General features: G+C 39.5%; 1 protein-coding gene across 6 annotated transcripts in view; it reads left to right on the top strand.

The window, feature by feature from the left end:
* ERICH2 (glutamate rich 2) overlaps positions 1–25,415 on the top strand; it is a 49,787-nt gene that overhangs the window by 5,782 nt on the left and 18,590 nt on the right. For 2 of the 6 annotated variants that reach the window (XM_060151442.1, XM_060151445.1), the window contains exons 1-4: positions 12,706–12,980; positions 23,517–23,547; positions 23,756–23,804; positions 24,033–24,069. In XM_060151442.1, the coding sequence (XP_060007425.1) occupies positions 24,054–24,069 (16 nt within the window). In that variant the 5' untranslated portion in view covers positions 12,706–12,980; positions 23,517–23,547; positions 23,756–23,804; positions 24,033–24,053. Of the gene's footprint in view, positions 1–12,705; positions 12,981–23,516; positions 23,548–23,755; positions 23,805–24,032; positions 24,070–25,415 lie in introns of those variants that run through there. The other 4 variants (XM_060151444.1, XM_060151446.1, XM_060151447.1 and 1 more) reach the window with 4 other exon arrangements.

The raw sequence follows: 25,415 nt of genomic DNA, 5'->3' as shown, positions 1-25,415 counted from the left end.
CAGGAAAGTCCCAGACTGGGTTGTTTTAACGATAGAAGGAAGGACACACTGGATTAGGGAGGAAAAGAGCTGAACCAGAGCATGCTGTACAATATGCAGAAAATAATTTTGTATTGGACGTGGCAGAGGAGGAGACTGTGAAGACACATACGGAGAATGAATTTCACAAGTCCGGGATTAGACAGGGAAATACCTCTAAATTAATCAAACGGTTTTGTGGTCTCCCAAAGAAACACCACTGTTCAGTTGAAAACAGTGAGCACAGAATTAATTTGGGCTAACCACACGACCAACACGCATGATTGTATCCTCCCTTTGTGGCGCTGTGGAACTGAGTAGAGTACCATATACTGATTCACAGGTTGGAACTAGAAATGTCCTGTGGGGAAATTTGAGAACAAGTACATCGGCCTCTGTATTAAGTTGCTAGGGCTGCCACAGCAATGTAGTGCAAACCAGGTGGTTTAAAACAAACAAGCAAAAAATTAATCCTTACAGTTCTGGAGACTAGAAGTCCAAAATCAAGCTGTTAGCAGGGCCATGCTGCCTCTGAGGTTCTAGGGAAGAATCTGTTTTGAGCCTCTCCTAGTTTCTGGAGGCTCTGGCACTCCTTGGGACTCCTTGGCTTCTAGGTTCATCACTCCAATTTCTGCCCCCATCTCCCCGTGGCCATCTTCCCTCTGTGTGTGTGTGCAAATTTCCTTCTTACAAGAACACCAGTCATATTGGATTGAGGGCCCACCATATTCCAGTATGACCTCCTTTTAACTTGACCCTATTTCCAAATAAGGTCACATTCACAGGTTCCAGGTGGACATGACTTCTGGGGGGACACTGTTCAATCCAGTACAGCCCCTTATGGTGCAGAGCTCATTCTGTCAAATCTTACCTATGATCATGCTTTCTACAATATATAGAAATGAGTCAAATAACAACAACAAAAAAATGTTTACCCACTCTTAGGTATTTTAATTTGAAAATGGAGTTTCAAATCATTTTCTTGATTTTTATGAAGATTTTAATAAAACTGTAGAAAACACAAAATATTGTTGATATCTTGTCCAAATAAAAGCTAGAGTTTATCTGTCTGCAGAGAGTGCAAATGTAAATCTTGGCAAGTTCTATTCAGTCTATAAACTTCTATAATATGGACTTGATAATAGCAGAGCTGCAAGTCAAAAAAAATTTACATTTGACTGTATTCAGTTTTACCACTACATAAAAGGAAAAATGGATGTCTTAAAGGGTGTAGGCAGTTCATAGAAATATTACTGGAAAAGAAAATAGAAAGATTAAAAATAACCTACTATAGGACTTCCCCGGTGATGCAGTGGTTAAGAATCTGCCTGCCAATGCAGGGGACACAGGTTCAAGCCCTGGATGAGAAGATACCACATGGCACAGAGCAGCTAAGCCCGTGTGCCGCAACTACTGGAGCCCGTGCGCCTAGAGCCTGTGCTCCACAAGAGAAGCCCCCGCAATGAGAAGCCCGCGCACCGCAACGAAGAGTAGCCCCCACTCACCACAACTAGAGAAAAGCCAGTGCACAGCAACGAAGACCCAACACAGCCAAAAATAAATAAATAAATAAATAAATTTATAAAAATAAACAAATAAAAATAACAAAATAAAATAACCTACTACATCATGAAACAGAAGAAAACATGTCATTGTTATTTTTTATTAAATACAGATAATATCTGTTTAATTAGTACTTTGTATTTATATTCTCCTTTTAAAATATGTTTATAGATCTTAAGAATATACAATAACATAGCCTACAAAATTTAAATATCCAATATAGAGTATTTTTAAAAGATAAAATAAGTTGCTATATCAAAGGAGAACTATTAAAATATTGTTATATTTTTCTTCATATATTTGTTTAATTATTCCTACTATTAATCACTTCTAATTGTCATTGCTAACTATCTTGTTATTGTTTATTTAAATAATAGCATTTATATTTATGTGCATATATTGATCTCTAACATTCTGTTTTTGAGAATAATTTAATTAAAATTTCAAATAAAAATTAGAAACAACTCCATTCATTTAATTAGACATCATAATTAGATTTTTCTATTTGTTTTACAAAATTGAAATGTATAGCCAGCTAGAAAAAAAAAATTTGAATCTAGCAACCATTATTTTAATAGGAGGTAGACAATATTTAACACTTTAGAAGATGAGGATTAACTGTAATTGAAATAAATACTTCATGATATGATTTAATAAAATAGGTACTAACTACATTATTTAATAATATACACCCAATCTGGAGGAAATCACATAAAAGTTTTATCTGTAGCTTTTATCTAATGCATCTACTAAAAATTAGTAGTCCCAGAAATCATTCCAGTTACACTGTAAAGAATCAGTGTTATTAACTTACACTGATTTGCTGTTCAAATTCTTTCTAGCTAATGGCATGGCCCTAAGGATGAATACTAAGAATAGCTAAAAAGATTTGCCAATACTAAATACATCTTAAAAGCCATTTTTAGCATTCAGTATTTTTCACCAATCCTCTTTGTTCTCCTGAACTCCCCCCAAGAATGCTCTAGGATCTTGACAATAGTCCCAGGGGTGGAGGAGTCTAGGTCTTTCAACAAAACCTGTCATCACTTCCACCGCTCCACTCAATGATATATTACACTGAAAACATATCAGTGTGGGCCAAAATACCCTATTTCTAATGCTGGTTTCCCTTTAACTGAAATATACTTAGAACAGAGGAAGACAGACAATCCAACATGTTTATGACAACTTGCTCCATCATGAAAAATAACTGCCCTTTGGCTTGGCCCAGGAGGCATGTACAGCATGGGGGCCACCTCTGAGGTTTAAGGTGGTTGAGAGGTATGCCTTTATTTTGTAAAGTGAGAGGAGAAGCAGAAACTTTTTAGGAAAGAGTCCAGACAGATGTTGAGCATCCAGGAGCCCATTCCCTTAACTATTCTCTTCTTGAAAGCAACCACAGTTTGAAGACCACTGGTGCAGGAGAGGGAGAGCAGATGGACATGTGGCATGTGGCATGATGGTAGGGCAGCATTGACCACCCCCTTGTGGTTAACCATAATGAATTTAAAGTGAAACTAGTCATGTGTTTTCCATTAGCCACAGTCGGCTGAGCTGATACAGAGAGGAAGAAGGTAGAGAACTGGATTTAACCAGGGATGTGGATTTAACCAAGCATGTAGTTTTGAGAATTTAAAGATATGATACAGGCAGACAATGAACAACAGAAAGAAAAAAAAAACAGAAAGAAAGACAAAAAAAAAGACTGTTCAAGAAAGAAAATGTAATCACAATGCACTACTAGCTTCTGTAGCAGTACATTTTTCAATAGACTTCAGCTCCTGCCTCATCATACTCTCTAAGACCAGTCTGTCTACCCCCATTCTCTTTGTTGTGGATTTAGACTTTTTCTATTTTTATATGATCTTTATAAAGGTGTTGGCAGGAAGAGGTGATAAATATGTGTGTAGTTTGTCATCTTGAGCAAAAAGTTCTCAAATCACATTTTAAAAGATCACTCTGGCTCTTGGAGAATGGATTTGGTGGAGGAGACAAGAGTAGTTATAGTGACCTTAGGAGAATGTTGCGGTAATTCAAGTAAGGGGTGCTGGTAGTTTGGTCTAAAGTGGTAGAAGTAGACATAGAGAAAAGCACATGGCGTGGAGAATTATTCAGGATGACATGACTTAACTCAGTTATGGAGAAATGGGAAATAGAAATGGGAATAGAAATAGAAATGGAAATAGAAATAGAAATGGAAATAGAAATGGGAAATAAAAAAGAGGTATTTGGGGCTTCCCTGGTGGCGCAGTGGTTGACAGTCCGCCTGCCCATGCAGGGGACACAGGTTTGCGCCCTGGTCCGGGAAGATCCCACATGCCACGGAGCAGCTGGGCCCGTAAGCCATGGCCGCTGAGCCTGCGCGTCCGGAGCCTGTGCTCCGCAACGGGAGAGGACACAACAGTGAGAGGCCCCCGTACCGCAAAAAAAAAAAAAAAAAGAGTTATTTGTCCAGGCTTCTTGCTGATGGTTATACTCACTAAGATAGTAAACACTGAAGTAGGACAACATTTCTGGAGGAAGATCATTATTATATTTTTAGAGCTAATGAGCTTGAAGTATTATTGTTATATCCAAGTGAAGAGGTTAAGGATGAACATGCTATACACGTTCAGAGGTAAGGTCTGGAAGGACACATATATTAGCGAGTTGTTGATGGTGTTATCCATGGGTAATGAGCCAGATGAATGTATGAGCTCTGTTAGGAAATGAATACAGAGTAAGATTGTAATGCACAGTAAGAAGGGGGTTGTAGTATAGTGTAAAAAAAAGCCCACACATTCCTCTCATCCTGGTTTGCATGACTCTTTACAACATGATTTTGCATCCTATGAAGAGGTAGACTTTATTTCTCCAGATCTCTTAAAGCTGGACCAGCGTTGTGACTTGCTTGGACCAACAGAAAACAGGGAAAGTAATGTTGGGGGACTCAGACCCTGGATATCAAGATGCCTTCAGCTTCCACTCTTGCCCTTGAGCCTGCCACGTTAAGAAGCCTAGATGAGCCTTCTTAAGCATAAGTGACAATGAGAGGGAGGTTCAGCCAGCAGCTGTCGCTAACCACCGCGCATGTTCATAAGTTCATGTTCGATCAGCCAGGCCTCAATTTGCTATTAGATGACTTTTGCTGCCTGAGTGACCACAGGCAAGAGCAGCAGAACCCCTCAGCCAAGCCAGACCCAATTTGCTGACCCACAGAATCATGAACAAATAAAATATCTGCTCGGTTTACGCCACAAAATTTTGAGGTTATGCAGCAATAGATCACTCACTGATGCAGGAGCCCAGGAGAGAGTCAAGAAATTCTAATATTTAAATTTCAGGTAGAGAAATAAAACCTGGCCCAAAGAAAAAAAAGTGGTAGCTAGAGAGATAGGATGAAAATCAGGAAGGTATAGTGTCACAGCAACAAGGAATAGACCCACAGAAACCAAGAGGTGTTTTGTGAATAAGGGAGTATTAACAGTGTCAAATATGGCTGAAAGGTCAAATAAGATGAAATGAAAAATTCCTGATGGATTTAATGACAGGGATGTCATGGTGACTCTGACATTTAGGGCAGAGGGAAAATTAATAAGTTCAGGTTTAGACAAAGTTTGAGATGCCTATGGGATATTTAAGTGCGTCTGTCCAGCACATAGTTAGATTATATGAGCCTGAAGCCCAGTGGAAAGTTTTTGTTTGTTTTTTATTTAAAGTAGCCTTTGCGTTGATTCTTTTTTTTTTTTTGGCTGCGTTGGGTGTTCCTTGCTGTGCGCAGACTTTCTCTAGTTGCAGCGAGCAGGGGCTACTCTTCGTTGCGGTGCGTGGGCTTCTCATGTGGTGGCTTCTCTTGTTGCGGAGCACGGGTTCTAGGCTCAAGGGCTTCAGTAGCTGTGGCATGCAGGCTCAGTAGTTGTGGCTCGGAGGCTCTAGAGCTCAGGCTCAGTAGTTGTGGTGCACACGGGCTTAGTTGCTCCTCAGCATGTGGGATCTTCCTGGACCAGGGTTCGAACCCATGTCCCCTGCATTGGCAGGCGGATTCTTAACCAATGTGCCACCAGGGAAGCCCCCAGTGGAAAGTTTAAGGCTAGTCAGCACGTAGGTGATAGAGCCATTAGTGTGGCTGAATCCCCAGGGAGATGATGTGGCGTGGGATCTTGGGGCGCACCAAGGTTTTTAGAGGGTCCACACTGGCAGGAAACACTACAAAGAAGCCCATGAATTAGGAGAACTGAGAGAAAGATGTGTATGAAAGCTAAAAGATTAGAGTTTCAGAAAGTAGTGAGAAGTAACTGTGTCAAATGCAGCCTCTGTTCCAGTAAGGCAGGAACCAGAAGGTCCCCGCCCATTGAAGCTGGCACTGTTTACCAGAGCAGTTTCGGCAATGCTGGGCAGTGACTGAAAATTAGAAGATGGACGCCGATGGGTAAGGAGACTCGCACAGAGAGGAGAGGGAAATAGGGAACTTCCAAGGGCCAAGTGTCCTGGTTTTTATTTATTTTAGTTTGTTTTAAGGCTATTTGACTTAAGCTTGTTTATTAATTGAGAGGAAAGAAGTAGTTAAAAAAAAAAGAGGGTTACACTCTAATGGGATATTTTTTCCAACATGCACTTTTCCAGCTTTCATGAACAATTCTTCTACTTGTACTTAGTTTTTACAATATCACCCTTCCTCTTATAAATAGTTGGTTAAAATTCCCAGATTTGTTTGCTTTTTCCATTAGAATTTTAGGTTAGCTGACTCCTGATTGAGTTGGGGAGAGACAGGGCATTTTTCTCACTTGGAGCTATCTTCCAAATCACAAAGGAAGTATCTAGTATTCTAAGAATTCCCAAATGACGCTAAGAAAAGAAGTGAAATTTCCTAGTAAAACAAATTTGAGAAAGGCTATACATTTGAAATCTCCCTCTGAGAGACTGACAAAGTATATTAGACTGACAAAGTCTTCCTCTGAGACTCCCTACATTAAGGAAAACAAAAATAAAAGCAAACCAAAAAAACAAAAATCCCCACCCTGGTAAACAAACTGTTTTCCTGGAGAATACTTTTTTCTCTGGTTGTTATTAATACATCGAAAGAATTTCCCCTTAACACCAGTTAGGAAACCCTGCCACAGCAAATTGGTTCTATCTAAATTCTGTGGATTCCTGTAAGGTTTTTACAGTAGAGCAGGACTTCATCTTACCTCTAGATTTAGGGACTCATGTTACCTCAGGGACTTGGAGCCCTCTGTAGACTACCCACAGTGAAGAAGAGTGGTGTCACCACCAACTGCCTTGGGGACCTTTCTGTAACAGCAGGGTAGGGTGTGGAATTAACAAAAGATTGGACTGAGGATAAAGATGGTCAAGGACAGGTCAGCAAGAGACAATGTCGTTAATTAAGGCTAATGAAGTTTCCCACTCTGTGAAAGGATTGGTCATTTATTACAAACCTTCCCAGAAGGATGTGAGTTGAAGACAGGATCAAAGTGCCTCCTTATATGTCTGGAGGAAACAATCAACTAAACTACAATCACCTTAAATTAAGACACACAATTGGAGGTGATAACATATTTTGAAGTTCTGATGGAATAAAGAAGAATCAGGAGGGACTTCCCTGCTGGTCCAGTTGTTAGTACTCCGTGTTTCTCCGTGTTTCCACTGCAGCGGGCACGGGTTCCATCCCTGGTCTGGGAACTAAGATTCCGCATGCCTCGCTGCGTGGCTAAACTGAAAAAAAAAAAAAAAAAGACGAAGAAGAATCAGGACATAATGCCCATGGAAATGGGGTGATCCACCTTATGGGTTGAAAGAGGGAAATCTGTGGAGCACAAATTTGTCAGTGTGGCCACGTACTGTCTTCAGCATGACTCAGAGAAGAGCAGAGAACAGTGGGGTTCAGGTTGGTTCCACTGTGAACTCTGATGGGGTCTAGCCTGAACTGGTGGCCAACCTTCCCCTTCCCATCTTATTGAAGTGATTAAGTACAACTAACCTTTAAAAAAGAAAAAGATTGCTATTTCACATATATCCTAATATTTAAATTCATCCACACATCAAGAATTGGAAGACAATTATCATTTACACAAGACTTAAAATAACAACGTTTTGGCTCCAGGCTCCCTCTACTGTCTCTGCAATAATTAACAAACATTTTATGGTACTCTCCTGACTAGATTCCAACATTTATGAAAGTCAAAGCAAACATAATCTTGTACAATAATAAAGGATATCCTTAGTATCCTTAGTATGGTAATCAGGAAGTTAACTATTTGGAGAAAGCGGAAAAATTATAAACTAGTTAATGAAATATTTATATAGACAGAACCATATGAAGTTGGTTGACCATTTTTCATTCACAAATGGCAATTTCATAGGGTTCAACCTTATATATGAACATTTAGTCGTCAAAGAATAGTAGGGGGTGTGTGTGTGTGTGTGTGTGTGTGTGTGTGCGCGTGTGTTTGGGGGGGATTATTACCTTTAATAACCTCTACTATGAAATTCCCTAAATGCATTGGTTAACTTACATGATGTTTCTTGGCCAAAATTAACTACAGAATATGTTAAATCTAGTGTCTTATAAGAATGTATATGTTATAACTTGGGTTTAGAAAAAAGAAGTCTGCCTTTAGGTTAAAAAGTGTAAAGATACAAAATGTTTCACACAGGAAGGTAAATGAAAGAAATGTAGAAAAGCCTTATGTTTACAAGAGGAAAGCTGGAAATAGTTAACATTTTAACTGTGAGAGGAGGAAGCAGGGCAATTTACATATACTTCAAACGATCTCACACTATTGAGAAAACCTGCAAATCCTGCAAAGAATTAGAGGGAAAAGCCAAAGTCAATACACTTCAAATACCCTTGATGTTTCACAGACACTAACGAGAAAGCATCTTCTGGGTAAGTTCACACTTCGCACAAAATAAATATTAATTCTGTTGTTGGTAATTTTCCAAAAAGTTAATATTTTACAGTTCAGAATTTTATTCCTTAAGTTTGCCTTTGAAGCTGGAAAATTGCTTTTTGAAGTTATGTTTTCATAATCCTAGGAATTCAGTCCAAGAATGAAAGATGCCATTAAAGATTTATTTACAAAGATGTCATCAAAACCTTTTTTTTTTTTTTTTTTTTTTTTGCGGTACATGGGCCTCTGACTGTTGTGGCCTCTCCCGTTGCGGAGCACAGGCTCTGGCCCAGCTGCTCCGCGGCATGTGGGATCTTCCCGGACCGGGGCACGAACCCGTGTCCCCTGCAACAGCAGGCGGACTCTCAACCACTGTACCACCAGGGAAGCCCCAAAACCTTATTTTTATAGTTACTGTTCACCACTTAAATCTTATGCCTAGCGTAGTGTCTAATATAAAATAAGCACTCAATAAATATTCTTGAAAGAAGGAAATACCGGAGAGGAGTCAGAAATTTCCGAATTGGAGACTGGTTGAATAAATTATGGATAAATTGTGGTTTATACATACTATATAATGTATAGCCACTAAAAATGTTTTTGAAAACTTATTAAAGACATTGGGGACGCATTAAGACATTGGAGAGAATGTTAAGCAAAGAGGGATGCTAACAACGTGTACGCTATCTAATACAAGTTTTATAAAGTAAATATACACATGCACACAAAAAGACTAGAAGGAAAAATAAAATTATTGACTAAGGTGGTTTTTATTGTTTTCTTTGTTTCTCTTCATCTTGCAAGCTGTCTGTCATGAGCATGTACTACTTTTATAATCAGAAAAACACTATATGTTAAACATTTTTTATGATGCTCTGCTAACAATTAGGTCTGTGATAAAAAAAAATTAACCATTGGGCTTCCCTGGTGGCGCAGTGGTTGAGAGTCTGCCTGCCGATGCAGGGGACACAGGTTCGTGCCCCGGTCTGGGAAGATCCCACATGCCGCGGAACAGCTAGGCCCGTGAGCCATGACCACTGAGCCTGCGCGTCCGGAGCCTGTGCCCCGCAAAGGGAGAGGCCACAACAGTGAGAGGCCCGTGTACCGCAAAAACAAAAAAACAAAACAAAACAAAAAAATTAACCATTAAAAATTGTGAGTTTAAGATAGTTGTCGTGGGGTGATTCAACATTTTTATAAGTGTGTTTGGCTTTTCCCCTTCACTTTGTTAGAATAAACTCTCACTAGATACATACTTTTGTAATTTATTCAGCGGCCTGAATGCACCAGCCAGAGCTAAGTTGTGCTCTACGTTTGAGTATAACACCAAAAATAACTTCTGTACAAAAGTTACAGAGGTAGGTAAATTCTTTCTTTTTTTAAGCTTGCCATCCTTTTATTCACTATAAAATACACCACTTATGTCCACATTGCTTAGTCCTCTGCCTACAGGTGTAAAGCTCCAAAGCATCCAAAGGTCTAGGGCCCCAGAAGTGGCCAAAGTCACTCAGTGTTTGAGGAACAGTGACATAGAAGCCCACAACTGATAGAAATTATACACCAGTGGTGACATTAACCACAGAATATTGAGGGGCAGGGACATCTCCCCTTCTCTCATAATTTTTTTTTAATCTTCCAGTTTTATTGAGATATAACTGACATACAGCACTGTATAAGTTTAAGGTGTACAGCATAATGATTTGACTTACATACATCATGAAATGATTACCACAATAAGTTAGTGAACATCATCTCATGTATATACAAAATTTTTAAAAAACAAAAGAATAATGTTTTTTCATCAGAGAGAAATAAAATAACCAACATGAGTTTAAATAGGCCCTGGGCCAGGCACTTTACCTAATGATGTTTAATCCTGACAGCTACCCTGGATGCAGAGACTTTTATTCACATACATAATATTATAGTAAAAGTAATCATAATAGCTAAGCATTATTGATCAATTGTCATGTGCCAGGCTCTGTGTCAGGGGCTTATTTTCTCTCAGTTCATGTTCTGAGCAAGTAGTCTTATCATCCCCACTTTGCACTTGAAGACCCTGGCCCAAAATGGAAACCATATCTCTTTAACCACTTCTCCATGTGGAGAAAATATTTTTATTCTCCAAGGTCATTAAACCATTTTTGTCCCTTCTTTCAGGAACAATAAATAAATAATGAGGGCTTCCCTGGTGGCGCAGTGGTTAAGAATTCGCCTTCCAATGCAGGGGACACGGGTTCGAGCCCTGGTCCAGGAAGATCCCACATGCCGCGGAGCAACTAAGCCCGTGCACCACAACTACTGAGCCTGTGCTCTAGAGCCCATGCTCCGCAACAAGAGAAGCCACCGCAATGAGAAGCCCGCATACCACAACGAAGAGTAGACCCTGCTCACCGCAACTAGAGAAAGCCCACGCACAGCAACGAAGACCCAATGCAGCCAAAAATAAATTAAATAAATAAATAAATAATGAAATCACTACATTCTACAAATGGGCTTGAGCTCTTCTGTTGCAGGAAAGAGGGGTGAAGAGGAAGTTTAATCAGTTAGATTTGGGGTTTCTTACATTTCCTTGGAGCAGGACAATGGGAATTGTCAGACATTACCCATTTATCAACAGTAAGCAAATTCATCAAAACGAATGTTTTAAAAGGTATTGATCAAGAAATATAATGAATTTTCCTTGGCCTTTATTGAACAAAAAGTCTTCAGTCAAACTTAAGATATAAGGGTGTTCCTATAACAGAGGAGGTAGTAGTTTGCTATGTCCTTATCAAGCTAGGGATGTATTTGTCAAGGATTTCACTGAGCGCTCTAAAAAAACATCCATGCTGAAACTTCCATTCTGGCTTTTTCCCTTTGCCTCTTTCCTACCATCCAGGGCTCCAAGGAGATTTAAAGTGAATGGGAATAGATGATTAAGAGATTTTTTTTTTAATTTATTTATTTTTGGCTGCGTTGGGTCTTCGCTGCTGCGCTCGGGCTTTCTCTAGTTGCCGCAAGAGGGGGCTACTCTTTGTTGCGGTGCACGGGCCTCTCATTGCGGTGGCTTCTCTTGTTGCGGAGCTCCGGCTGTAGGTGCGCGGGCTCAGCAGTTTTGGCGCAGGGGCCCAGTTGCTCCGCTGCCGGACCAGGATCAAACCCGTGTCCCCTGCCCTGGCAGGGAGATTCTTTAACCACTGTGCCACCAGGGAAATCCCAGGAGAATTTTAAAATAGCAGAATCTCCGTATACCCTTGGTTCCTGAAATGGTCCACCTGGTTCCATTTTATTAAAATATAATTATAAAATTCACCATTTTTTTAAGCATCTCTACATGTCAGAACTTTATATACTTTATGTCATTTGAGTCTGACAACCATCTACCAAAGTTCATATTCCCAGAGGGCACCTAAGAGGTTAAAGAGCGATTATACCTCATATAGCTATTTAGTGAAATTCGCATCCAGATTTGATTCCAGAAAGTGGGCTTCCTTCAAAGCACGGTGCCTAGCAACAAATCGACCCTGGTGACTCCCTGCATCCAAAGTGGAGAAAACCAATTCCTTTCTAGAAGCCAAGCTTGAGGGACAATTAGAATTTTCTAATAGAAATGCTCTCCACCCTCTTCTGTGACCAAACCACTTATTTAAGCAGTAAAACCTTCCATTGGCCAATGTCAATTTCATATCCCCCGCTAGTGGGAGAGGAGGGTCCCTGGTTCTAATCATTTGAATCTGATCTGTGGGGAAACACGTCCAGAGCCCTCCAGGAAACCCATAATCTTTTCAGAGCGACCTAAGGTTGGGGGAACAAGTCCTGCAGGGTTCATCCACATCCACGGACAACCCTCTCTCCCAACTCAAGACATCTTTTACTCCATAGGTTAGGTTTAAAACCAACGAATCCGCCCTGTCTTTTCCCCTCTCCCCGCCATGAATAAGATCAGGTATGGACAACGAAATTCCAATCCCCCTCCATTCTGCCCTTTTCAGAGTAACTGGTGCACATGCGGACTCTCAAGTGAGTGTGTCCGACGGTGCATGCAGTCAATTCTCTGCACGGTAGGAATCCAACCGCCGACCTCTACTGGCCACGGGTCACTGGCGGCGTACCTTCCTAGACTCCCGGATCATGCTCCGCCCCCGCCCTGCCCCGCCCCTCAGCCCTGCCCCGCCCCTCAGCCCTGCCCCAGGCTCGCCCCGCCCCTTCCCCCTCGTCCCTACGCAGCTTCCTAGTCTCCCGGCGCGCGCAGTCTCGTCTCCATGGCGACGCGGCGTCTATGGCTCCTAGCTCCCAACACCAAGCTGACCAGGAGCTGGGCTAGCTTTCTGTGTCAACCCTTCAAAGCTGGTCGGCGTGAGAGGGCCACAGGCGAGTAACAGGCGCCTATTCGACCACGGTCGCCCTCTCATCATCCCGGAGAGCAGCCTGACCCAGTCCTCACCTCGGACTCCCCCAAGCCCGGCGCCTGAGCTCGCAAACTTCTCTGCCTACTCCAGGTTCAGGCTCTGGCGCCCCAACGCAGCCGAGGCAGCGCGCGAGGAGGTAGGTTCCGCGCGGCCGGAGGTGCAGCTCGTAATTGGCTTCCTCCTCTGGCTGCAGTCGGGCACTGAGAAAGGGATATTTGTGTCTGGGTGGGTGTGATAACTGGGCAGTTTTGACAGACGTGTCTACACCACCATTCTCTGACCTGCCGAGTCGCACGCGCCAACTCCTCCACCCCCCCCAAAAAAAACAATGAAAATAGCCACGTTCTTCCATCCAAGGGCTTCCGGCTACTTCCCTCTGTCCGCAGGCACCACCACCCCCCTTTTCTTTTCTTACTTTTTTTTTTGAAACTTCTTAATGGCCAATAGGAGCGAGCACTCAGCTGGCTGTAGTTAACACGTCATTACTCCCTAGTCGACTTGCCATAAAAAATTTCTGTGGAATTTGAACAAATCATTTAACCTCCCCGGGCCTTGTTTTTATCTTCTGTAAAATGAGGGGCTTGGACAGCGGATCACTTCTAAGGTCTAGTCTCAGCCTTCTGTGAGATAACGAAATTGACTTGAGATTTCTAAAATCAAGATCCTGGGGTCTTTTGACTACTCAAACTACTCTACACAGTGCCCCTATAGCATTTTAGTTAACACATAGCATCACTATAAATTTATCGTCTGACTTCCCAGAGGGCATAGGTGAAGTGGAGGAATCTGTTATGACCCCCAAGAGACCCTGGAAGTTGCTTTTTAAAAATAAATCTGAAAAAGACACTGAAAATGTCTTTTGATTTGTTTTATTCTCCTAAAAACCAAGTACAGTGATCACCAAGTCCACCTTGTTAAATTTTTTTTTTCTAGTTGAAGTTTTGTTTTTTTAAATCTCGGGAAAACAATAGCACACTGCTCTCTTTAAGTGTTAAGAGTTTACCCAAGCTGAATCCAACACCTTTGTAGGATTCCACTGCACCACTCCAGAATTCCAGAGCTTCCTATCTCACCACCACACACATTCAGCACCACCATTTGAGCTCACTCTTCAATGTTTTCTCCCCCTTCATTGCCCAAGCCAGGCCCAATTATGCACTTAGAACGGACTTCCTTAGTCAGAGTTCAGCTTCCGCACTGTCCTTGCTAGGCTGTAGGTAATAATAACAATAGTAATAGGAAGAGTTGGAGTGATTATCATTGTAGTAGGAGATAGGTGCTACTGTTATTTATTATTAGCTATTTATATTAACCCTCACAGTAACTGTAAGGCAGGTAGTATTGAAACCACTAGGTGGCGTTTGGGGGGGCTCCAAGGAGCTCTGGTGCTTTGTCTCCGTGAAGAAAGAATTTAGCGAGAGGCAAAGTGATAGATAAGAAGTGATTTATTAGAACAGGACGCCCTTGAAGCTTACAGGAGGGCAGGCGAGAGGGTGCTGTGCCCAGAACTAAGTGAGCTACAGTTTTGTAATCAAAGGAAAAGTGGGGAAGGGGGAGCCCCCCTTCTTCCTCATTCTTGAGTAGACATTATGCTTCCATCATCAGTTCCTCCTCCATGTTGGGCGGGGGAGTTTTCTTATCCTGCATGGTCAAACTGAGACTCTCATGGTGCAATGGAAATGAGCAAAAAGGTGGTAACATATACTAAAATATGGTAAATCATCTCAAGTTTCAGTATAATGTCACCTTTTCCTTATATGTTTGTTTTTTATGCACGCAGAAGAGTGTGTCCTAAGAATCATTAACTTACTGAGGTCACTGGGCAGGATGTGGGTCTCATTCCACTATTGTTTTATTGTCTTGGGGCTTGTCTCAGGCTTCTGTCGCATGGTTTTGTTGTTAAGCAAACCTGCCTTCTTGAGTGATCATTAACTTACAGGGGTCTCGCATACTTTTTTCTTTACTTGCAGTCCCCTAGGGGGATTAACTATTTAATCACTCTGTCCCTATTTAATCACTCTGTCCCTATCAGTATTTTTATCCTCATTTTACACTTTAGGAAAGTGAATCATAGAGGGATTAAGGAACTTGCTCAAGATCACACAGTTTGCTGGGATTTGAACATAGGCAGTCAGACTCCAGAGTCTGAGCTCCTTGCACTATATTCTGCTGTAAAGGAAATATATAAAATTTACAGATAGTCATTTTTAATTATGAATGTAACTGATCACTGAAACCATTTTATACACATTTGAGACTATACAATGAAATATTGCCCTCTGCCTGTCCTATTATGTTTCCCCACTAAGCTCCTCTAGGATGGAGGATGGTGCTTAATCATCTCTGTCTCTCCTCACCACAGTTTCAGGGCCTGAGCATGTAGCTGCCTACTTATTAAATCATTCTTTGCCTATTAGAATAAAAAGTAGCTTATAAAAACAAATAGCACAAAAGGATAAAATAATTGCACATGTGGGATGAAACAATATATCTTTCAGTGTTATAAGAGAAACCTAAAATGAGAATTTTGTGAAATCTGAATTTTAAATATTGGTAACTCATTTTATAAATCAGTTTTCTGAAGCTTTATAGAATCCAAATAAAACCTATTTGGCCCTATTGGGTGCTGGTTAGTGAACACTTACCTGAAGAGTGGGGATATGAGATGTTTTACATTCTTTTTTTGGTACCAAGTCTTTATAATCTGGTGTGCATATCTCAAATTGAACTAATCATGTTTCAAGTGCTCAATTGCCACACATGGCGTGTGGCTACCATGTTGGACAGCAAAACTCTAGTTTAATGTGTACTTTTCCCTTTGCTTTCTTGTTGCCTTCCTTCCTGTTCCATTCATTTAACAGATATTTATTGAGCACCAGTTTGTGTGACATGGAGTGGATTAGGTACTAGAGTTTTTTGGGTTTTTTTTAATGGCTTGAATTTATCTGTTCTTTGTAGCCAAAAAAAACTAGCTGAACTAACTAACCCCTCTTCCCTGGGGTTTTGGTTTTTGAGAGAGGCAATATTTCCTTAAAAGCTAGAACCCTATCACATAAAACTTAAGAATTGCTGGGAGCCATGTTTTGCATTACTTATGGAAAATCTGTCTGCAATGAGAGAGAAGAATGAGACCCAGGTGGGGAGAAGCGGAGGTGAACAAGGGAAAGCCCCCACCTAAGCCCTGTCCCCACCTAAGCCCCACCCTCTCCTTGAACACAGGTGTAGCCACTGTGTCCTGACTTCCAGGCAGCTTGGGTATTCAACTCCTGGATTCTATGAGCTAGGGCATCCCGTTTTGTGCCTGAGCTACCTTGAGCATGGTTTCTGTAACTTGCAACCAAGAGTCCAGGCTCACACAGCTAAGAAGCTAAGAAGCAAGACCTTTCTTTTAGAAAGGAGTCCATGATGACCCCCCACCCTGCTGTGACCTGAACCCCAAAGTACATTTTTATTTACATAATAGACAGAATTTTTCAAACATGTAATCACATAATTATGCCTTTTCAAATCATTTTGTCATGTACATTTTTATACTTATCTAATATCTAAATACACTCATCTTCTGATTAATACTACCTATCTTTCTATGTAAGTCTTTCAGTACTTTTTTTCTTAAAATAAATCTATATCTGCTTTTCCATAGCTCTTTTCTTAGAATTATCCTCCCCAATTCTATGGGCCTTTTTAAAAAATTATATGAGCATTCTAAAGCCAATTAAATTACTTTATATCATTCCAATGGTTTTATTCAATCAGTGAATATCTGAGTACCTTTAAAGTGGTGTAGCACCCACACTCATGGGTAACAGCCAGTTTCTGCTCTCCAGAAACTTCTGGCCTGGTGGTGCATTCATTCCACCTCTCTGTGCAAGGAAATGCACATATTGTATTTGTGCATTTCCTTAACGGATTCTTTTCCTCTACCAGGATTCTATGCTTGGCCTTTTCTTCTTCTACATAGGTCATGCCATCCATCCCCACTTTCTCACAGTTATCCCATACATCGTCTTTTCTCTTGAGTTCTAACTCTCTTTTCAATAGAACACTTGATTTCAGTTGACCTCCAGGCACCTTCAACTCAGAATTTCTGAAAACAAACTCATTATCCCCCAGAGTGTGCTCCTCTTCTGGTCCTTATCCTGGTCATCCAAGCTGGAAACATCAAACTCTTTTGTTCTCCCTTCTATGTCCACTGAGTCTCAGTTTCACCTCTCTTTTTGTTCCAAGTGTACCTTCCTGGCTTTGTGCATCATCATTTTTCCCTAGACTAGAGTTTGACAGACTTTTTCTGTAAAGGGCCAAATAATAAGTATTTTAGGCTTTGCAGGTCATACAGTCTTTGTCGAAACTTTTCAAGTCTGCCACTGTAGCTTGAAAGTTCCCATGACAATGTACAAACAAATGAGCATGCCTGTGTTCCCATAAGTTTCATTTATAAGGGTAGGCAGAGAGTCATATTTGGCCCATAGGTGATAGTTTGCCAACCCCTGCTCTGGGCTGTTGTAATAGCCTCTTAACTGGTCTCTCCAACTCCCATTCTCTCTCGGGTTTACCCTCCACAGAATTTCTTTTCTAAGATAGATCTAATCATATGATTGTTATTCAGAGCCTGGTTTGCTCTCCATTGCCTACTGGTTAAAATATTTAGCACATGACAATAACTTTTAAAATTTGATCCCACATACAAGAAGCAGGTAAAGGAAAAGAATCTATCAAGGAGATGCACATAAGCAATATGTAGACAGATAACTACAGAGTGGTGGAATGACTTACCACCAGGAGAGGCTACATCCTCTGCCATTCTCTAACACATGGCAGGAGTACTCTTCCCATCTACTGACTTGATCTTGACTTGGTTAAATAAATGCCACCTTCACTGTGAAGCCTGACTCATTGTTGCCGCATTGCAGGTAGAACTGATCACTTCTCACTCTGTGCTCCCATGGTCTATGTTAATTCTAGTGTTGTAGCTCTTATTACGTGACAGCAGGTATGTTAGCTTCTTTTGGTTTCAAGGAGTAGGAGCTGTATTCGTCAAGGTCTCTTGGTTTCAGATGACAAAACTCCAGCTTGTTTTGGCAAAAAGAGAAATCAGTTGGCCCATGGTAAAGACAGAGGTTGATCTGGAAACAGGAACTCAAATACCATCAGGAATGTGTCTGTGTCTGTCTGTCTCTGCCCCACACACACACTCCACCCCTCCTCCGTCCCTGTCCTTCTCTCTACCTCATCTCTTCATCTCTCATATCTGATTCTCTTGTATATTCTGCTTCACTCAGGCCACTTTCTTCCTGAAACCTAGAACCGTAGCAGTTGAAAGCTCTACTCTCATATTCTCTTTCCTTTGTGACAGTTCCACTTGGAAAAGCCTCAGAAAAAGGTGTGGTGAACTTAGCTTGGATCACAGGCTCAATCCTTGGTTCAGTCATTGTGTTAGCTTATGAATTACCATGATGGGTCTGTGCTAGGACAGCACTGCTCTTGTGTTCAAGGGGGATGGATCTGTCAACCACATAAGGGGGGATGAGCTATAGGCAGACAATACCTTATTCTAGGGATATTTGTAGAAATTACAATACGTGGCGGGATATAGCAAACCCAGAGAATAGGCCTCAGAACTGGATTCTGGAACTTGAAGGTTGTTCAGGGATAGTTCTGTTGACTGGACTCTCTCCCTCTATCTTTCCAATTCTGCCTCCAATGCCTTCTGACTCTCCTTGGGTATCTTCAGTCCATGAGCTCAAAAAAGAAGGGATTTGAGGGACTTCCCTGGTGGCACAGTGGTTGAGAGTCCGCCTGCCGATGCAGGGGACAGGGGTTCGTGCCCCGGTCCTGGAAGATCCCACATGCCGTGGAGCGGCTAGGCCCGTGAGCCATGGCCACTGAGCCTGCGCGTCCAGAGCCTGTGCTCTGCAATGGGAGAGGCCACAACAGTGAGAGGCCTGCGTACCGGAAAAAAAAAAAAAAAAAAAAAAAGAAGGGATTTGACTGATCCTGTTTGGGCAGTATGGAAAATTACATTGGAGCCCCTAGAGGGAAGCATTTAGTATATTACTTTGAAGCTTGGTCTGTTCCATATATATAGGAAGTTAGTACTTTGTTTCCCCTGTAAAATTCTGAGCTTCTCTTGTATCCCCAGAGCTTATCACAGACATATCTGATACATACTAGGTGCTCATCAAACGTTTGTTTTAAATAGACATTGAATACTACATGAAAGTTAGGAGTTACCTAACTGTGTTGTTCCTATTACCACCCGGATTGTTGAAAGACATCAGGAGAGTCTGCCCATGTTCCAAAAGGCAGAGGGTGTATTTGGTAGAGAGTCGAAGTGCTGATTAAATGAATATTGTGATGTTAACATTAACCATAATCAGTAGTTATGAATCTACAAGGTGTGCACTTACATACTGTTCTTTCTGGAAACCATGACTCCAATTTGAACAGGTACCACTGGGTGGAGAAGAGAATTGAAGTAGCACAAGGCCAACATAACAGCTCACATGCCTGTAAGAGGTGGATAAACAAAGAGGTGGATACAAACGATATTGCAAATTTTACATCGTATTTTTTAAATAGATAATACATTTATTTTATTTGAAGTTCAAGAGGTACAATGGATGTAAAGTAAAAAAACTCCCTCCCACCCCAGTCCTGCAGCTATCTCTATTTCCTCCCCAGTCAACCAATATTATCAGTTTCTTTTATGAAAACATTTCCTTTCAGAGAGATTTTTTTGCTATTAATACTCATTTGAAAAATACATAGTTGTGCAATGGCCATACCTATTTCTGACCAATTATCAGTCTCTGCTTTAACTGTACCTGTGTTCTCAATTACTCTCCTTTTTCCCTGGAGTCAGTGATCTTTCTAAGCAAGTATCATTACTTTAGGGCTTATGTGATTAATTAATTAATTAAAGGTCCTTAGAGCTAGTTTGCTTGTCTCAATTGCAGTAAAGCCTCCTTTTTGTTTCCCTAAGCAATCTTAATCAGCCCCATAGGGCAACGTCCCAGTTTTTCGTTTGGATAAAACATCAAGTTGTTTCTACCATGTCCCTCCTATGTGCCGGGCACTGTGCTAAACTCTTTACCCAGATCATCCTATTTAATCCTTATAATGATCCAATGAAGTTGGTACCATTGTGATCCCTGATTTACAGACAGAGGGACTGAGGCCTACAGAAATTAACTTACCCAAGCTTACATGGGAAGTGGCAGAACTGGGATGTGAACCCAGTGTCTTTACTCAAGAGCACAGCTCTTTTCTTTTTTTTTTTAAATTGAAATATAGTTGATTTACAATGTTGTTTTAGTTTCTGGTGTACAGCAAAGTGATTCAAATATATATATGTGTATATATATGTATATGCACATACATACATATATGTATACTTTTTCATATTCTTTTCCATTATGGCTTATTACAAGTTATTGAATGTAGTTCCCTATGCTCTAGAGTAGGATCTTATTGTTTTTCTATTTTATATATAGTAGTTTGTATCTGCTAATCCCAAACTCCTAATTTATTCCTTTTCCTACTTTCCCCTTTGATAACCATAAATTTGTTTTCTGTATCTGTGAGTCTGTTTCTGTTTTGTAAATGAGTTCATTTATATCATGTTTTTAGATTCCACATATAAGTGATATCATATGATGTTTGTCTTTCTCTGACTGACTTAGTATGATTATCTCTAGGTCCATCCATGTTGCTTCAAATGGCATTATTTCATTCTTTTTTATGGCTGAGTAATAGTATCCCGTCATATATATATGATGGAATATTATATATTTATGTTATATATATATTATATGTAAATATACATATATATATTATATATATATACCACATCTTTTTTATCCATTCATCTGTTTATGGACATTTAGGCTGTTTCCATGTCTTGGTTGTTGTAAATAGTGCTTCTATGAACATTGAGGTGCATGTACCTTTTTTGAATTAGAGTTTTCTCAGGGTATATGCCCAGGAGTGGGATTAGCTGGATCATATGGTAGTTCTATTTATAGTTTTTTTAAGGAACCTCCATACTGTTCTCCATAGTGCCTGCACCAACTTACATTCCCACCAACAGTGTAGGAGAGTTCCCTTTTCTCCACACCCTCTCCAGCATTTATTATTTGTAGACTTTTTCCATGATAGCCATTCTGACCAGTGTGAGGTGATACCTCATTGTGGTTTTGATTTGCATTTCTCTAATAATTAGCGATGCTGAGCATCTTTTCATGTGCCCGTTGGCCATCTGTATGTCTTCTTTGGAGAAATGTCTATTTAGGTCTTCTGCCTATTTTTGGATTGGGTTGTTTATTTGTTTTTGTTTTGGGGCCATGCCTCACAGATTGGGGGATCTTAGTTCCCCAACCAGGGATTGAACCAGGCCCTCGGCAGTGAGAGTGCAGAGTCCTAACCACTGGACTACCAGGGAATTCCCAGGTTGTTTGGTTTTTTTAAATATTGAGTTGTACAAGCTGTCGTATATTTTGGAAATTAATCCCTTGTTGGTTGCATTGTTTGCAAATATTTTCTCCCATTCTGTAGGTTGTCTTTTTGTTTTGTTTATGATTTCCTTCGCTGTGCAAAAGCTTTTAAGTTTGATTAGGTCCCATTTGTTTATTTTTGCTTTTATTTCTTTTGCCTTGGGAGACTGACCTTAGAAAACACTGCTATGACTTACGTCCGAGAATATTTTGCCTATGTTCTCTTTCAGGAGTTTTTGGTGTCATGTCTTAAATTTAGGTCTTTAAACCAGTTTGAGTTTCTTTTTGTATATGGTGTGAGGAAGTGTTCTAGTGTCATTGATTTACATGCAGCTCTCCAGCTTTCCCAACACCACTTGCTGAAGAGACTGTCTTTTCTCCATAATATATTCTTGCCTTCTTTGTCGTAGATTAATTTACCTTAGGTGTGTGGGTTTATTTCTGAAGAGCCCCAGCTCTTGAGTATTACTCCGTACTGCCTCCCAAAGAATTCAATTTTATGAAAGGAGATTATGAAAGGAGGTAGGTAATGATAAAGCTAGGTAATGATAAAGCTAGACCTAGCAGAGACTGGGTTTCCATCAAGGGCTGGGATCTGCTCACCCTAGGTTTTTCTTTACTAGGTAAAAATGGGAGGAGAATTTTATGCACTGATGTTTCATCCAGGTAAAGGGTAGAATGTAGCAATCCATAAAGACCCTAGAGCTAGAACGGAAAGGAAATCTCTAAATATAAAGGGGAGACCCAGACATACAGGTACCCACAGAATGTGGGCATCTGTGGTATGTAAGTACCTCTCAGGAGAGGCCATCTTAGATTTCTTCTGTTAAGATCTTATTTGGTTCATTATTGCACTGTTTGGGCTTCTGAGCTCCACTGCTGTAGAGAATCAGGAGTAAAATCTTTTATTTATCCTAGAGTTTGGTCTTCTACAACTGTTTTTCCCAAAAAGATGCCTTGTTTTTCTGATGGACTTTAGCTCTCTGTGAGCTTCTCAGAGGGATAATCAAATTAATACATATATAATGTCTGGCTTGATCAGGGTTCCCCAGAAAACAAAGCCTAAGGCAAAAGTTTGTGCACTACTGCTTTATTCCAGAGTGCAAATCAGTGTGAGGGAGACACATTTAAAAAGAGAAAAACTTAATGCAAATAAATGAAGCTTCTCTTTTATTGTCTACAGTTTTGGTCCTGAATTTTATATTCCAGAAATCCCTAGGTATTACTACTTATAATTTTTAAAGCCTGGCTTGTGATATGGGGACAAGTGTTAGGGGAGGAGAGGCAAGTGAATTATTGCTTATGAAAAATTTAAGTGTGGCATCTCTCATACATTAAAAAAAAAACCTTAAAAATTGATTTTTCTCTTTACAATTAGAATGAAATTTATCCAGGTATATAAAGGGCTAAGTTATAGGAAAATAAGTCTATATAGACTAACTTTAAAAAGGGACACATTCAAAGAGAAAACATTGTAAGTATTAATAAACTCATAAGGGAACTTATAAGGTAAGAATTATATTTTTAAATGCATCTTTGGAGAAAAATGTTAATTTCTAAATGCATTTGTTGAAATAATATTTTATTAAAAATACTATCTTGAAATATCATGGAAAAACTTCTAGTTCTGGCTAATATATACTCTGTAAAGGTGTTTTTAATAACACGGATAAACTGGAATGTGGCAGGTAGTTTGGTTTATGTGTTGTTTTACTTTGTTAAAGTGGGAGGGAAAAGCAGTGTTGTAAACATACGCCACACTGAACTTATGGTTTCTGGGGGTCAGCTCAGTAGGAAAGGGGCACCTCAACCTGCTGTATTGTATTTGGATCCAGATCTAGGGTCCAAGTTACATAAACCCAAAAAGGTAACAGAGAATTAGAGGCTAATTTAATACATCACTTTTCTAACATGCAAAATTTTTCCAGTAGCTCTTTTTACGTAAACTCCAAGGTGAACGGGGAAAAGGGGAAGCATTAATTTCTCTAGGCTTTTTTAAAATCTCATTTCATAAACCAGAAGAATGATGTTTTTCACTTAGGATGAAAGTAATGATACTAAAAACAAAATCAAAATACATGCTTACTACCCTGCTGACAGACCGAGTTCTGCATTCTATTTTATTTATATTCTAAATTTATACAAGTGTTTAAAGAAGTAAATATTTTGGTTTCTTGCAGGAATCATCTAGACAAGACAGAAGCTGTAAAGGTAATAGTATATAAAATAGTTTTTAGAACGCTTTAGTTCTATTTTACCATCAGTTTGTATAGTTTTGGAACAATTGGCTTTAGTATAAAATTACATTTTAGCCTAGATAATAGAAATGTTCATATAAAGGTTATGAATAAATTATTTCAAATACCTCAAACTAAAATAATACTGATAATGCTAGTTTTTATTTCTGTTTCTCTTTTAGGCACCAAAATAAGGACAGAATGGCCAATTGCTAGTGTTTGATCCAAAGGGTAAATGATTTATTACTTAAAAAGAATATGTTTGACCACCCTTTTGTCCTAAATATTAAGAAGATAGTCTACAGGAATAGTTGAGTGTGGTTGAAAGACTTAGCAATTAAATCCTTTATTATACTGTCTGTCACTCAAACAATGCCTAAATATTTGCCAGTCAGGAATTTCTATTAAGCACATCACTACTGATAAAATACTGGGTTGATTTTTTTTCTTTTCTTTCAGAAAAAGTGATGATTGAACCAAATGGAGCGATGTCAGAGTAAGAAGATGTCTCTGGTTGTGCATCTGATCTATCACATGCCTTTTAAGCAATTAGAACTAGATAATGCAATCATTTGTCACCCAATTAAATTTGAAAGTCCAGAAATGCATGGATTAGCACTTAGCTTTTGCTTCAGTCAAAGCAATTGTTACTTAGATAAGAGGACATTTAAAATGAAAACTGAATTTTGATAAAAATGTAGGGGTATAGATAATATTCAAACCTACTTTTTAAATGCTTAAACAGCAAGTATTCTGTATTTTACTTATATAACTTTCATCGCTCATTTCTGTTTCACTTTGATACTTGCTCTCTTCTTTGAGAATATCATTTTAAAGGAATACTTACCTTAAAATCAAACAGATTCTTTGTTTACTATGAGAAGAACCATTACTACTAAATTAGGAAAATAATCACCCTATCTAGTTGAAGAGATTGATATTAAAAAAAGAATCATAGTCCAGTTTCAATTTGGTAGCTAAATATTAAGTACCTGCTTTGTTCAAGGCACTGATTCTGATAATTCATCAGAGCCCTTCCTGATACGATCATCTCCTCTCCCCTTAAAAAAAATTCAATTATTTATTCCATGAAAAATTACACTTTGAAAGTTGATTGTAAAACACATTCATGGGGATCAATTATTGATAAATTGGCAGGTGCCATTCTAGTGGGATTCTATTCAAATTGATACTATTTTGAATTATTCTGAATATTATTGGCTGGGAAAAATTATACCTTATGCAACATATATTTCAATTTTCATACTGTCAAAGCTAAAAATTAAAATTAGGGTCCACCTTGACTTTTGTTGTAAATTATATATTAAAGATGTATTTTTATACTAAAGAGAAGGTAATGTATTACAGATCAATGACAGACTCTGTGCTTATTTCAGATTAAATGTTATAGACAACCAGAAAAAACTAAATGCCCCATTAAGTATATTAATCTGGATGTAATTATATATTATATATCCTATTACATGGTTGAATATCTTTAAATTAAAAATCTAAGAAAATTTTAGTAGTCTTTGAGGGAAATAGGATATAACTTTCAGTAATACTAATGGGAGTTAGTAGTCATTAGTGAAAATACATTCTATCATGTCTATGAACCCCAATGTTCATAGGCTGTGATAAGCAGTGTGGAACTGGAGCAAGGGGTAACCCACATCCTGAGGTAGTTAAAACCCAGGGGTAAATCAAATGCAGTCTGGGCCGAAATAGAAAAGCAGAGTGATGGCCTGTTCTCTTGATCTCATTAATAATTGCATCTGTTTATCAAACTGCTTTTTGCAAGGGCAGTATGATCATGTTCCCTTCACTTGCAGAGAAGAGTTT

Source organism: Lagenorhynchus albirostris, chromosome 6 (assembly GCF_949774975.1).
Source record: "Lagenorhynchus albirostris chromosome 6, mLagAlb1.1, whole genome shotgun sequence".
Taxonomy (NCBI): Eukaryota; Metazoa; Chordata; class Mammalia; order Artiodactyla; family Delphinidae; genus Lagenorhynchus; species Lagenorhynchus albirostris.
Note: the sequence above shows the minus strand (reverse complement) of the source record. Positions and strands in the feature narration are given on the sequence as shown.